Source organism: Xiphophorus maculatus, unplaced genomic scaffold (assembly GCF_002775205.1).
Source record: "Xiphophorus maculatus strain JP 163 A unplaced genomic scaffold, X_maculatus-5.0-male Unplaced_Scaffold_82, whole genome shotgun sequence".
Taxonomy (NCBI): Eukaryota; Metazoa; Chordata; class Actinopteri; order Cyprinodontiformes; family Poeciliidae; genus Xiphophorus; species Xiphophorus maculatus.
In genome coordinates, this window is record NW_019369752.1 from 89814 (window position 1) to 105856 (window position 16043).

Here is a 16043-nt window from a genome sequence, read left to right on the forward strand (position 1 = left end):
TGTGACAAACCTTTTTAAAAATAAAGTGTTTTGAAGCTTTATTTTTAAAAACTGCAATTTTTTTTTTGCAAAACTCTGCAAGTAGCTATGCTAATCAATACGATTGGCTAAAATGTATTGATTTTAAAACAAGCTACAATCAAAGACAAATACAAAGGTCAGTTTTAAGAGTCAGTAAATGGTAATTTTGCGTTACACATTAACAAAACTCTTCATCCTGAACATTTTACTTATAAAATGATTTCATTTTCACAGGTTGCTTTGACTTTATTGCTTCAGAATCAGTAGAAAAAACCCTTATTTCCCTCTATTCCTCTGAATGTTTTCGTTATTTCCGAATCCATTTACTGGTCTAAACAGCGGATGTTGTTTCTCTAACTTTGTCAGTTCAGAGAAACGACGTTTCAATTTGTGTTTCACTCAGCTTGTTTCCTGAGATCGTAGATCAGCAGCTGGCAGCGTAGCGATGATTTCTGACCCGACCTTTCAGGAGGAAGTCGGCGAGGTTTCGCTCTCTGTAATCAGGAGACACTCAGAAACCAAGTGCTGCTTTCTCTCCACCAGCCTGGGAAGGTCAACGATGTTTCCTTTATTAGGAAATAAAAACATCATCCCTGAATCTACAAGAATGTTTCCTCATATCTCTGCAGCTCCAGTGAAGTGTAATCATTTAGCAAACGTTCAAATTGCTTCTCCTATCAAATTCCACTCGGAATCGTTTCTTTTTTTTCTGGGGATTTTTTTTCATTTTTTATTGCATTTTGCTGGAAACCTTCATAAATCACAGAGAGGATATTTGAAGAAGCAGAGGGATTAAATCACTAACTTCATTTCATTGTTCTGCTTCTGTTTTGCAAGACAAAGATTAACAGCTTTCATAAACTTAATCTCTTCAAAATCTAAATTAAAATCCGTCAGCATGCTTCGTTATTCAGGACATATTTTACTGCTAAACCTCTTGAGCTGGAAAAAATATTTATATAGTTTATAAATTAACTGTTTTTACTAAATAATCTTCCTTTAGTCATCCCAAATAAGTATATTTAGAAATATTTGCTAACACAACAGGATCGACAAGAGAGGAGATGGAAAATGATCGATTAATTATTTAATCTAAAGTTAATTGATTTGTAGATCTTATTGTTAAGTGGCCATTTTCTTACAAAACTTGAGTTCTCTATTGCTAAATGTTTCGATTATTTTTGTCAGCTGTATTAAATACTGACTGAATAAACAGAAAATTTTGGTTTTCTCACATAATTAGACGCATTTATAAGACATAATACAGGATCCTCGCAGGTTGCTCAAATGAAAATTAAAGATTCATACAGAAGTTTTGTCTGGTTGAAGGAATGTTAATGCATTAACTCACAATATCTCTCAAAAACAACTGTGCTTATTGCCATCATGTTTGGAATATCTGCTTCCTTGCAAAGGTAGAAATTTGAGTCTTTCTATGTGACAAATATTTTAATCCCAAATTCCTGTGTTTAAAAGGCAACAATCTGAGGTTGATATTCAGGTGTCAACAATGAATTCAAGGTTTTATTTTCTGCATGTCTTTGCAGGTTTGCCATGGAAACAGATTTAAAAAGGCCTTGCATTAAAACAGAAATAGCCTTGGTTTGGCGCTTGGCTTTTTTGTTTTCAGAAATCATCGTCTATGTTTGGGAATCTGTGAATGGATGAACGTTTGAGCTCCAACCAAATGTAAAGTTCCTTAGTATTTAGTATGTAGTGAGCGATTAAATGACTTTTTTAATTCTGTAACTCTTTCTTTGTAAAATGTAGCTGTGAGTGAATCAGAGTGCTGGAGTTTTTAGCTTCTTTTAAAAGTTTTAAAGTTTTTTTCAGTCTCCACAGAACAGGCTTTGAGGGTCTTTTAGATATAAATGGTGTTTGTGAGGATTTTAGAGAATCAGGGTAGTGGTAACCAACTTGAAAGTTGTTTTCAGTATAAATCCCACTTATCAAAATCAACATTATTGGCCAGGATTTTGTGCATAAATTGCATTTTTGTACACATTCAGCAGCTTATATACATTAAGTATAAATAACAAAGTTTTAGGAGAATTGAAATAAAACATGGAGGGAAAGTCAGTTCTGATAATCAGCAGGATGGATGAGCCAAACCACACAGTAACTGCGTTTCCATTCCAAATGTGTGAAAATCTTTTTCTATATTCTAGCGTAAAAAACACAATTTTGCAATTGTAGAGTGTCCATTACATAAGAAAAATAAATTAAATCACATGTGAATAAGGTCGTTCACGCGATAAGTTATTAAAAATCATGGCAGCGACGAATGTAAACAGTTATATGGCATATATTCATCATCCTACTACTTCCTGTCGTCTTCTTCTGCATTTCCAGCAGTAGTAACATCCTGCTGTTGATCATGTGATTCATCTGATGCGAGAAAACTGTTTTCATTGCAATTTTGCAAAATAAAAATATTTTGAGACGGCCAAAAAGCGTATAAACTTTTTAGCAAAACATTGTAGTTTCCATTAAACAGATTTATTTTTATAATTTTAATGTGCAAAACTTTGCAGTTAATGGACCAACACAGACCAGACTCAGTAATTCAAATTAAATTTAACTTTAAACTACTTTAATGTAAATTAAATGTTATTGTAACTCTTAGTAATTCAAATTCTACAAAGAGTTACTGTAGTTATTGTAACGGCCATGCAGAAGATTATCAGTAGCTGTGGATGAAAGTCTCGTCTTCCTCTTTGCTTTTTGTACATTTAAAATAATTATAATAAAAAACCAAAAGCCACACACTCATGTGTTTCAAATGGGAGGAACTGAGAAACTACATAAAAGAAAACACAACAATGCTGTTTTGTTCCAGTTTAAAAGACGTACATCCCAATATGATCAGGATAAAGAAACCAGCAGATGTTTTGAGTTTGTGAAGTGGTTTGTTCTCTCTTTGGAAAAACAGCAGCAGCTAAAAGCCTGAGCAGCTTTAGCAGCTGTTTTGCTTTGATGCATTTATTCTCTTCTCCCGTCTTTGATGATCTGAGTTGTTTCTGAGCAGCAACACGAGTGTCTTGCAGAGTGGAGGGAGAGCGCTCTGAAACCGGAGCACCACCGGCTGCTGCAGGCCTGACCAGTCAGAAAAATCACATCACAAATGGATCTTCAGTTAGAAGTCATGAACAATATGATCTGCTGGCTGGTATTCAGTCCAGCATGGTGGGAACGCCCAATCTAAACGTCAGAGTTAAGGTTTATCTGATGAATGTAGCATTCTGTAGGTCCAACAGTACCAGTAGCACACAGTTACACAGAAATATGAGTTGCAGCGCGTACAGAGGCTTGTTTTGTCTCCATGGTAACACCTTCACCTTAACAGGAAGATATGGTTGATTATGGCAGCGACTTATCGTATTCAGGCATCTAGACCCGCTGAAGACTCAAAATTAGAAAGAGAATTTAAATTACTTTAAATGTATTAAGGTTGTTGTTGCCAGACAGCTTTGTCTGAGTGTTTCAGAAACTTCCTATCAAACTTTCTGTTCCCACTTCTCCTCTTACTTCTGCTGTTCCTCAGAGCTTAGTCCTTGGGCAGCTTGGTTTCATCTTGTGTCTGGTAAAAAGAAATCTCCATGGGGAAATGCACAAACAGTTAGATCTGCAAGACAACTCTGCCGTAGGGCAGAACGAAAATGGCGTAAAACTCAACTCCACGTTCATTGTGACATCTATAAAGAAAGACTACGTAACTATCATTTAACACTAAAACATGCAAGAGAGGCTTTCTTTGCAGATGTCATAAACAAAAACATTAACAATGCTCCAGCTTTATTTGCAACAGTTGGCAGAATCACAAACCCTCCTGTGACGTTACCGCCTGAATTCCAATGTATTGCCGCCTGCAACCAGTTTTCCAGCTTCTTTTCTGAGAAAATTAAAAAAAATCAGAGGATTAATCTGTACATGCACTGTAAAGTCAGTACCAATGCTGAGCCCAAACAAAACAAATACAGGAAAAATGACCCAATTTCAACTACTTAATTATAAAACCCTACAGGAAATTATAAGTCAACTAAACTCCAGTTCCTGCTGTCTGGATGTCCTAGATCTATAACTCTAGAACATTTCTTTAAGAAAGTTCTGCCTGTTATTGCTGCTGATCTGATCCAAATAGTAAACTCATCGCTCTCATCAGGCGTTTTCCCCCAGGCTTTGAAAACAGCAGTAATCAAACCACTTATAAAAAAGAACAGTCTGGACAAATCACTAATGCAGAATTACAGGCCGTTCTCCAACCTCCCATTCATCAGCAAACTTATTGAAAAAGCTGTGTGCTTCCTAACTATAAACAACCTCTTTGACTCCTTCCAGTCTGGTTTCTATGGTTACCACAGCACAGAGACCGCCCTCGTAAAAGTGTTCAATGACATCCATAAAAATATGGACTGTGGCAGAACCACAGTGCTGGTTCTGTTGGACCTCAGTGCAGCTTTTGACACTGTTGATGACATATTACTGAATCGACTGGAGAGTTGGGTCGGACTCTCCGCTCCAGTGCTTAACTGGTTTGAATCTTACATAAAGAACAGGGATTTCTTTGTTTCAATTGGAAACTTTTCATCAAAGAGGTCAAAGGTCACATGTGGGGTAGCCCAAGGTTCAATCCTAGGACCCCTTTTATTCAATATTTATATGCTCCCACTAGCTCAGGTTATAACAGGAAATAATATTAGCTACCATAACTATGCAGATGACACACAGCTCTACATTACGATGTCACCAGGTGACCTTTGACCCCATCCAATCACTGAACAGATGCTTAGAACAGATAAATGTGTGGATGTGCCAAAACTTTCTCCAGCTGAACAGAAACAAAACTGAAGTTATTATTTTTGGACCTAAAGAGGAACAATCTAGATCAGTGGTTCTTAACCTTTTATGAGGTACCGAACCCATCAGCTTCATATGCGCAGTCACCAAACCCTTTTTTAGTGATAAATAAAATGAAAATTTATTTCCAAATTCAAGACATAGGTAGATGTTTTTTTGCTGGTGCACAAAATGAGCAATGCATAAACGTTACCTTTGCTCAAAGAACAAAACCATGAACTCACAGCAAGTTACAGTGTTACTTTATTCTGGCCCCCAAAAATATTTTGGCCCCATAAAAGAATTTCAGCCCCCAAAATATTTTTTTTTTACTAATTTACTAATTAAAAATAATTGGAGTTTTTCAAAGAACAAAAAAAATTTTAATAACTAAATTTTTCTTTATTTTTAATTTAATTAGTTTTTTTGTCATTTTGAATCCACAAAATACTTTTTTTGGTTTGCAGGTATGCCATTTGTGGCATACCTGCAAACCAGTGTGACTTCTGCTGTTGTTTTTGGGAGACCAGTTCAGAGAGGCGTGGCTTCACCTTGGCAAGTGCATCTTCAGAGCAAAGTCTGTTCATTTTCTTCTTTTTTTGCTCAACATATTTAGTATGGATTAAAATATTAAGAAAGAAACCACGCCACGTACAACTACGACAGCCGCTGATGCTGCGCGCACTAAATTCCCCGCAGTCCTGATTGGCCGAGCAATGTAACATGATCCTCTGCAGCAAGTGATGGCCAAGCGGGGCGTGTCATCACGACTTTACACAAGTGTGTCTTTACCTTCGTGGCAGAGGCTCCGCCGAACCCCTGAGACCGACTCATCGAACCCCTGGGGTTCGATCGAACACAGGTTAAGAACCACTGGTTTAGAGTCAATGCACAGCTTCAGTTATTACAACTGAAAACCAGCGATCAGCCTGGGAGTAGTGATGGACTCTGACCTGAACCTCCAGAGCCACATAAAGACAGTCACAAAGTCGGCCTTCTATCACCTGAAGAACATTTCCAGGATTAAAGGACTAATGTCTCAGCCAGATCTAGAGAAACTCATCCATGCGTTTATCTTCAGTCGTATTGATTATTGCAACAGCGTCTTCACAGGTCTGTCCAACAAATCAATCAAACAGCTGCAGCTGATCCAGAATGCTGCTGCTGGCGTTCTCACTAAAACCAGGAAGATAGAGCACATAACACCAGTTTTAAAGTCCCTCCACTGGCTCCCTGTAGCTCAAAGAATAGACTTTAAAATACTGTTGTTAGTTTATAAATCACTGAACGGCTTAGCACCACAATACATTAAAGATCTGCTGTTGTTGTATCAACCTTCCAGAACCTCTCAGGTTCTGGTTCTGGTTCTGCTCTGCATCCCCAGAACCAGAACCAAACGAGGAGAAGCAGCTTTCAGCATCTATGCACCACAAATTTGGAACAAACTTCCAGAAAACTGTAAAACAGCTGAAACACTGACTTCTTTTAAATCTCAACTAAAAACCCACCTGTTTAGAATTGTATTTGAAACGTAATCAATTACAAATTTATGGATGGAACTTGAATTAATGTCGTGTTTTGATTATTGATTCCATGTTTCATTGTGTTTCTGTGTTTGTAATGATGTAAATCACGTTGAAATGCCTTGCTGCTGAAATGTGCTATACAAATAAAATTTGATTGATTGATCTTTTGCCATTTCAACCTTCGGTTCCTCTGCTATGCAAATGACATCCTGCTCTAAATAAATCTGCAAACAAGAGTCATCAAAGAAGAACTTAAACACAATGGTGGTATTTTTTATCTAGATGGATATTTTTGAACAACACCCAGCTAACCGAATCCATGGGGATATTTTATAATCTCCAGCTATTTGCAAATACATTTTCCAAATACTTATATTTAAATACATAGATCTGGGAACTTTGTAGTTAACTGTCATGGCAGTTGCTATGACAACAATAAATAAGCCACAAGCTTAGAGCTAGCTCTCGGCTCATTCTTATTAACTTATGTACAATATAACAACTATTACTCAATTACAGTATGTGAGTTCTCTACCCACCTCTGTGTAATACTGAGATAATTATCAGTCATATTTGTACTTAGTAGCAAAATTAGCTTAGCTAATGTAGCTTTTATCTGCTAGCTAAGACGGACATGTAGCCTGTTTGTTACTACATGTACTCTGCCAGTCACCAGAACCTTGTTGTTACATCCTTTATAAATCCGTTTAAATGCTGATCGTTTGCATCCATGGATTTCTGTGAAGCTCCTCCATGGTATAAACACTCTTCATGTTCATTAAATAGTGAACTATGTCATAGCAGGAGATCAGAGGCAGATTGTCCACATCGTCTGACATGTTTCCATTCTCTGCCTCATGCGGGTCGATACCAACAGCAGCCATTTTGTTGATATGTCTTTTTCTTGCACATTGGTTGCAATGTGTCCCCATAAACCTTCTTTTTGTTGGTCTTGAGGCCATGGTTCATCTATACTTTGCACTGACCTTGCCTACCAAGATGGCGCCATTTAGCCTTGTAGGAACTATGTATAGTTTTCTACACATAGAAAACGACTTTAATTGTTTCATTGTTGCCAGCTATGATTAGCAGCACTTGCTAATATTGTTTCTCTCTTGCATTTTACGCACACGAGCATTATGCAAGTAGAGGTTATGAGATATTATGTATTACAAGTTTAATTTGAAAGGAACTAGAAGAAAAAAAAAATTACTACAGTCTTTATGTGTAAGACAGCCATGTTGGATTTCGAAGTACATTTATGGGCATCTGTTCCCTCATTTCCTTTCTTTTTTTTACTTTTTGAAATATAATCAACAATCTTAAAGCAATATTTTGCTATTTGGTTTTGTATTTTTGTGACCAAACAATCAGTTTCCTATTTATTTCCATCAAGATAAACAAAAACTTTCAGGTATTTTAAGCAGGAAAGATAAACTCGAGACATTTTTCTAAACTCAAAGAAAAAAAAAAATCCAGTTTATTATTTGTTCCCTTGTGTAAAATGAGTAACACAGAAACAGGCACATTTTTTGGGAGCTAAATATATTAGGGAACATGTAGTGAATCACAGAGATCTGATTTAGGCAGAAAATAAATGAGATGCCCAGAAGATGGAAAACAAGCTGACATGTCATCAGTGTGCGTCATTGTTCAGTGAAGATGTAAAAAAACAAGTTTAAAAAAAAAAAAAAAAAGTATATTAAGTTGGAGAGAGACGGTTGTGGTTAGGAAAGCAATGAGTATATTTTATTTTTATTCAGAACTAAGAAAATTGCGCTGATTACATGAAGTAATAATAATAAAAATATATCTCAAAATTTATTTTATTAATATGACGAGTAAAATATAGCTTCATATTGAAGATTTTTAATGTTAACTTAGACATTTGATTATCAATTTAAAGTTATTGGGCTTCAAGGCTTCAATTTAGATGTTTTGAAACTATTTGGTAGATTTTATTATTGAAACCTGTTGGCATGACTTCCTCCAAAAACCTCATTTTCTCTGGAGCTTTTTAAGCTGGTTTAATTCTGTATTGCACAAAGGCTGACATTTTCCGAGCATTAAAGGCTGGCGTGATCCGGCAGGTTGTTAGTAAAAGCCTTGTCTTTCCAGGAAACCTGTTGCTTTTTCACTGCAGTCTGACAGGTTTCTAATTGCTCCTCCAATCTATATCTCTTGAGAACATTCAACAGATTTCTTTAGTGTTTTTAAAACACACACACAATCATAACACGGCTCTCTGTAGAGCAGATCTTCAATACAAACAGCAGTAAACATAATGAGATCTGATGGAGTTCATCCGCTTTGAGCTAGCTGTCACAACAATCGCAGTCAGGAGAGGATAGCTGTCAGGAAATAAAGCACCAAAATGATCAATAGTTCATATTTTTTATTTTATTCTTGTAAAGGAGCTCAGTAAAAGGAGTAACCTGTGATCCTGTTGTTACCTTTCAGGTAACTCAGTTTGACAAGAGTCAGTTTTTACTGCTGTTCTCCAGACAAAATGGCTGCCTGGAGAAATTATAGCTGTTGGGATTTTCAGAATATAGAATAAAATAAAGAAAAGGAATTTGTGTTGATCTCAGTTCTTGATTCTTCCTCCAACAAAGCATATGTGGGGTCAGACACTAATGTGGGACAAGAAGACCTGGCTAGCTAATTGTTTCCACCAAAATTAGTCTCTGATGTGTCAGGTTGTGAAAACCACTCACAAACGCTTAATTTGTGAATTGTTCCCAGTGTAACAAGTGGAAGACGAAGTGTTTCCCCACAAAGAAGGACGTAGTTCTAATTAGCTCTTTAAACCTGAATAAGGTCGATTTTGTGATGAGTAATCTAACGCGTTGCTATTTCATATCCAGTAGTCAAACTACAGTTACTTATCGAAATCATTTTGCGTTACTATTTTCTTTTGTTATTTAATCGTACTTCCTCTACGCGTCTTGTCGAGTGACCGACGTCTCTATGCGACAGAAATGTAAACAATGGAGGTGGAAAAACTGGAACTATTTTGAGTTTCTGTTGCCAAGTTTGATTATTATAAGCGGCTTTGGGCTTTTCTTTTTTTTAAGTTGCTTGCAAATTTAATGAGTGGCGGGTTGCGCCTTTTTGGGCTCGTTTTTGAACGTGAAGTTACTCATTTGGGCTTGGAAATAAGCAGAGACTCATAATAAATCCCAGAATTTGTCCGTCATTAAGGTAGTTTTAGTCAGGCTCTCCCTGTCCATCATTTCCCGGATGATCCGCCCCGCTGTGTCTTTGTTAATGTCAAGTTCATATATTACCTCTGAATGACGTCAAGCTTCGCTTTGCGCTCCAGAAAACTGCAAACATCGAGACTAATTTGAACAATAAATGTGAAAACAGCCACGAATAAACGTGTCCGTAGTTGCCAATAATTATAATGGCAACTTAACACCATTATAATTATTAATATTAAGATAAGTGTCACAAATCTGTGCAGCCATGTGAGTTGTGCAGCTGCAGGAGGAGCTCTGTTCGCTGCGCTTTGACACCAAACGCAGGGCCGTAACGCAGAACCTGGAGGCTGGGGGGAAATAAGGGGGCTTTAAAATCCTTCTTCCAGACAACAGTGGACCACACAAATTACTTTTTTTTGTTTTTACTGTTGTAACCATTAAAAAAATCTCCTCTTCAGTTCAACCTTATAAGTGGAGACACATTGTTGATGTTACCATTATAAAATAGCTTACAATTAAGTTTTGGCAAAGATCAGTGTAATTTTCACAGGAGGCAGAGCGTTGTTGTTAGCAGCTGCTGAAAGTAACTAAAAAAGTTCATTTTAATGTAACTTAGTTACTTTCCAAATCTAGTAGTCAGTAATCTAACTAAGTTACTTTTTCAAGGAGTAATCAGTAATCTGATTAAAGTTACTTCTTCAAAGTAACTATGCCATCACTGCTTGTAAGTTAGTATTTCAAGAGTGCTAAGTAATTTGCATTGGCCATACAGTAATGCATGTTAGTGTCTATTTTTTGCTAAGATTAAATTAATAATTCAGATGTATTCAGAGAACATAACCCAAGTTTATTCCTCCTGTTAGAACCGATTTTATAATAAGTATAATAAGTGATATAGTAATTAAAAGCAGTGTTGGTTTCTGCACATCACTAATTGAAAATACGAACAAGCTTCTTCTATAATAATCATCCAGCAGCTGAATGATTATTATTTATTCATTCATAAACCAAATAAAATAAAATAATAGTTTTACTCTCTTCAGTCCTGAAAAGTTTCAAACATTGCAACAAATTCGTTTCAATGACAAAACCTTGAGTAATGCGTCAGCCTAAACTTTGCTCCTCCTACATCTCCCACTTTATCTGTGAGGGTGGGATGGGCTGAGGGTGTGTGTGTGTGTGTGTGTGTGTGTGCGGTAGTACATAAGCAGAGGGAGAGAAAGTGAGACCAGGATAAGACCACAGTGGCTGAGAAGTGATGATCGGTCACACAGCCAGCCGCTGCGCTCTGCTGCTCTGAATATTTTTCATCGTTTCTCCTCCACTTTTCTTCCTCACGTCGTTTCACTGAAACCAGAGCAACAGGATTGTTTTTGCTGCTTGAGGAGGAGCTGAAAGATGAAAATGGGAAAAAGAAACAGCTGAGATAATCCTGGACCGCTCCAAACATTCCCAAACTGAATCGTTTCCTGCTGCTTTTCATCGGCTTCGTCAGTTTCCTCCTCAGCTTCTTCATGGACAGAGTTTTCATGCGCATGAAGCTGCCAGGATACATCATGGACTAAGAACATGGACAACAGAAATTTACCAAACAGAATCATAGAATCAGTTATAAATAAAGGTGACACTTATCCAAATCTTAACCCATTCAGGACTTGCTGTAACAAAGAGAAGAAGTGAAGATGAACTCCACGGCTCAGCAAGGCTTGATCCCATGCTACCTGAACCGGAGCCTGCGCCTGGGAACTCTGCCAGAGAAAGACGTTTCCGGAGAGAAGAAGGATTCCTCTGCTGGCTGCTATGAGCAGCTGCTGATTTCCACCGAGGTCATCCTCACTTTGGGCATCATCAGCCTGCTGGAGAACATCCTGGTGATCGCCGCCATCATCAAGAACAAGAACCTCCATTCCCCGATGTACTTCTTCATCTGTAGCCTGGCGGTCGCTGACATGCTGGTCAGCGTCTCCAACGCCTCGGAGACGATCAACGGCGGCAGCTTCACCATCCCCGTCACGTTCATCAAAAGCATGGACTACGTGTTCGACTCCATGATCTGCAGCTCTCTGCTCGCCTCCATCTGCAGCTTGCTCGCCATCGCCATCGACCGCTACATCACCATCTTCTACGCCCTGCGGTACCACAACATCGTCACCACCCGGCGGGCGTTGCTGGTCATCGCCAGCATCTGGACGTGCTGCACCGTCTCTGGCATCCTGTTCATCATCTACTCGGAGAGCACCATGGTGCTCATCTGCCTCATCACCATGTTCTTCACCATTCTGGTCCTCATGGTGTCGCTCTACGTTCACATGTTCCTGCTGGCGTGCCAGCACATGAAGCGCATCGGTGCCCTGCCGGGCAACGCGCCCATCCAGCAGCGCGTCAACATGAAGGGCGCCATCACCCTCACCATCCTGCTGGGGGTGTTTGTGGTGTGCTGGGCGCCCTTCTTTCTGCACCTCATCCTGATGATCACCTGCCCCAGGAACCCCTACTGCACCTGCTTCATGTCGCACTTCAACATGTACCTCATCCTCATCATGTGCAACTCCATCATCGACCCCATCATCTACGCTTTCCGCAGGCAGGAGATGAGGAAGACCTTTAAGGAGATCTTCTGCTGGTGTATTAGCTTTCTGTGAGACGCTCCAGGTAGTTCATCTGTAATCTGTGTGCAGTGCAAATCTCCAGGTCTGCAGGATAAGTGGGGTTGATTAGACGGTTGGCTAACAGAGGATTTGTCTGCAGTCCACAATGTTGTGAATCTAAAAGGATGAAGAGCCTGAAATGTCAGTTTTGCAGCAGCACAGATTGAAAATGCTTCAGCATATGATGTTTTTAAAGCACATTAGACAGCTAAGAATGAGATAAGAGACTAACTTTGTTACAACTGTGATTACTTTATGTCTCCATTGGTTTTTGAACATGGAACCATTGGGGTAGGACTTTATAGCATCGCCACATAAGGTGATAATGACATTACTCTTAACTGTAATCATAATATTGACTTATAAGGTGATCATACCTTATAAGGCAACCACAGTATTGCATTATAAAGCAATCATTACATTATAATTATAACTTACCCTTATAAGGTAATCCTGCAATCACAACTCTGTCTTATAAGGCGAGTTTTTCTCTTTAAATTAATCACACCATTGATTTCTGAGGCAACCATAACTTTGCCTTATGATGTAATCAAGGATAAAAATAATGCCTTAAAAGGTAATCATACCATTGATTTCTGAGGCAATGTGATTGTGCTAATTGTAATGCGCTAATTAGCACATTAGCAGGTTAGCGGAAGTATACCCACCGCTTTGATTTCATCACAGCACAAATTTCAAGAACAGTATTGGTCTCTTTCCAGCACAAATCAGCTAAACTTTATTATTAAACTATTTTCTTTTATAGCAGACTTTCAGTACCAAATAAGAATTGTTTACTTCAAACCCTCAGGCAAAAAAGTAATGTCATTAAGTTAAAAGTTGTCAAAGAAAGTTCAACATTGCACAATGTTGAGCTAAAAAAATAATCTGAAATATTTGATGGCACCATTCACAGGTTCAAACAGGGTAAAAAAAATCTGCTTGTTTCTGATCTACGCTCTTGTAAGTTTGTGTAAGTATTTGTGTAAATTTGCACATTTGAGTTATTCACACTGGCACTTTTAAGCATGTGGTTATAAGTAAGTCTATTTTTCAGTGTGTTTGTATGAAAGGGAGGAGTATAATTAATGTAGGTTTTCTCTGTGTGTCTGACCTGCTGCTTTTTTAAATCTTTGCCTTAATGGTGTTGCACTGTGATATAAAAAGAAACCGTATTCTGTATGAAAGTGTCTCAGAAAAAAAAGATTATGTACAGTTTTGATGTTTTAAGTGTTGCCTTTTTAATGTGCACCTCTGTAAACTTGAATTGCATTCAATCGCTCACAAAACGCACAAGAGAACAGATGTAAACAGGGTGTCTTATCAGCTCCGCCTGACATGTGACTCATGCAACTGAAAAACATGTTTTGTATTTTTTTTCCCATCAGTGCGTACTGTGAATCACTGCTGCTGTGACTTGAATAAATCATAATGCAACCTGAGCCGCAGATCTGTATGTAACTTTACTCTGATTTTGCACAAAACTGAGATAAAACTCAACGTTTCCTTCAGTTTGGGAGGAAATCCAACCTTCAGATCGCAAACCATTAAATTATGGCTTCCACTGCTTTAAACGCATCACTGAAGGTTTTTCAGGTGCCATTCAATGCTGTAAAGAAAGACAAGTAGGCTTTACTGAGAGCCAAATAATTGGCTTTATCAGATTGAATAGCTGCAATATATAAAATCCTCCTGAAGACGAAGTGATTATTCATCACCTACAGGGATTTCTGGCAGAAGCAAGAAATTGAATTATTTCCAATGTCAAGACAATTTCAAATTAGTTTTGGTTGATAGGAAATTAAAAATGCAACAGATGCAACATCTTAGTAGATCAAGAAAAAGAGATTGTAAAAATCACCCAGAACTGGAAAAGGTTAATAGAACAAAGTCGGGAAAACTGACTTTGTTATATTTCTTTTTCAGCAATAATATAGATGCTAACTAGCTAGCGAGGGTAATGTTTCAGCTAGTCAGCAGTACATAATACAGATGTCTGCGTACGACTCAAACTTATGCCTGACAGAAAAGGCATGTCAGGGAAAAACCATAGATTACGCATGATTAGACAATTCTGGCAAAAATTTAATACCTGTGATTATTGTATTTAAGGCCAAACTACATTTTTTTACCTGGATTTAAGGCATTTTAAGGCCTTAATTTTAGATACTTGAATTTAAGGCTTTTGTAAGGTGCTATTGCAGGTGAAGCTGCAAATGACAGCTTTAGCTCCTCTTCCTCATCCCTGTGGTCCTACTGCCATCTGCAGAAAAGCACTGCTTGGTTAGAAACAACCAATCAGGGCCAGGATGTCTGTCATTGCTCTAGCTGCCAGCATAACCTATCATAAATGCTAGGTCCTATTAGTATGTAGACCAATGACCGCAAATAAACAGTTTAAGTCGTTTCTCTGACACAATCACATTTAAGAGTGAGTATGTGAGGTTGATTGGAAGCACTAAGACCCGCCTCCTGGCTCTGATTGGTTGCTTTTGTTGCATTTCTCCAGACGACAATAATACCTCAGGGAAGAGGTGGAGGACATCGATCTTTTCACAGATTAACTGTCTCATAACAAACTGTCACAACATAGTGACAGTTTTAAGAAATATGTTAAAAATATTATTTTATTCTGATTGTTTGACTACAACTATAAAGTTTATTTTGTGTGAGATTCATCTGAATTATCTATTTTGATGTATTTTATGTTGAAAATCTTTTGTTAAAAGAGTGTTACATTTATCAAAATATTTTCTACATCCTGTAAATTCCTCCTTCATTTTGATTTTAAGTTTAAATCCCCACAGTAATCTACAATATGGGGGATTTGGAGCAGGAGAGCTTTTATCCACATTAATATATTTTAATAGCTGGATAAGTCGTCTGAAAGCTTTTACTTGTGAGAGGTGTTTTCTCTTTTCTTTGTTAGCTAAGCTGTTTGCATTTGAGGGTCTCTGCTGGGTCACCCAGAACGAAACAAATCCATCAGGAAGACTTAGCTGAAAGAAAATACAAAACTTTGCTCATTTAGGCTGAAAAACATTTCTTGGAGGGCAGAAGCATAGAAGCCCCTCAGGGGGGATAAACAAAACCCTAAGCCTCCACTGCAACGGGGTTTATGGTGAGGATGAAGATTTGAATGTTTGTTTTTATCAGGTGAAAGAAAAACATCTTTATTCTTTTTATCTATTACTAACTTTACTCACTTGTTCCCTCTATCACGAACAACAAAAGACTATCAAAGTTAAAGCACGACAAATAAACACTTCTTCAGAGCACAAATCTGAAAACTTTGGCTAAAATTTGGTAAAATTATGACTTATTGGAACCAAGAGATGGAAATTTGTTTAAAGTTGAGTTCATTCTTTACTACATTTGGACAGTGTGCTAAAATGTTCAAGTAATATGCATAATTTAAACTACAAAAGTACCTGTAAAGATTTTTTAAAATAAATTTAGGACTAAATTACAACACCTCCATTTATATTCCTACTTAAAATAGATTGAATAAAAAATAGATGTAGTCAAAATATTTGTGCCATTTAACTGTAAAGTTGGAGAGAAAAAAAATCCTATAGGAGCCTAGTAATTGTATTTTTTTCAGTTTACACAAATACAAAATAATATGTGATGAAATAATAAATATTTTGTAAGTGATAAGAAAACATTTACAAGTAATTTCTATTCGATAGGTGTGCAGATTTATTTTCCATCTGTTTTTACCAAGATCAGACATTTTTTTGGGTCAGTAAACAGAGAGAAATGCCGTAATAAAAAGGTGTGTAAGCCATTTGATTAAGGGTGTT

At 37.5% G+C, this 16043-nt stretch overlaps 1 protein-coding gene across 1 annotated transcript; it reads left to right on the forward strand.

Annotated features, from left to right (window-relative positions):
• Window positions 1–10726: 10726 nt before the first annotated feature.
• Window positions 10727–13679, forward strand: LOC111605772 (melanocortin receptor 4-like). Its single transcript, XM_023330025.1, has one exon. The coding sequence runs from the start codon at window positions 11272–11274 to the stop codon at window positions 12229–12231; it is 960 nt and encodes a 319-aa protein (XP_023185793.1). The 5' UTR covers window positions 10727–11271; the 3' UTR covers window positions 12232–13679.
• Window positions 13680–16043: the final 2364 nt, after the last annotated feature.

Bases quoted from the DNA above. Each gene is read 5' to 3' on its own strand.
- LOC111605772 (XM_023330025.1), top strand. From the start codon at position 11,272: ATGAACTCCACGGCTCAGCAAGGCTTGATCCCATGCTACCTGAACCGG.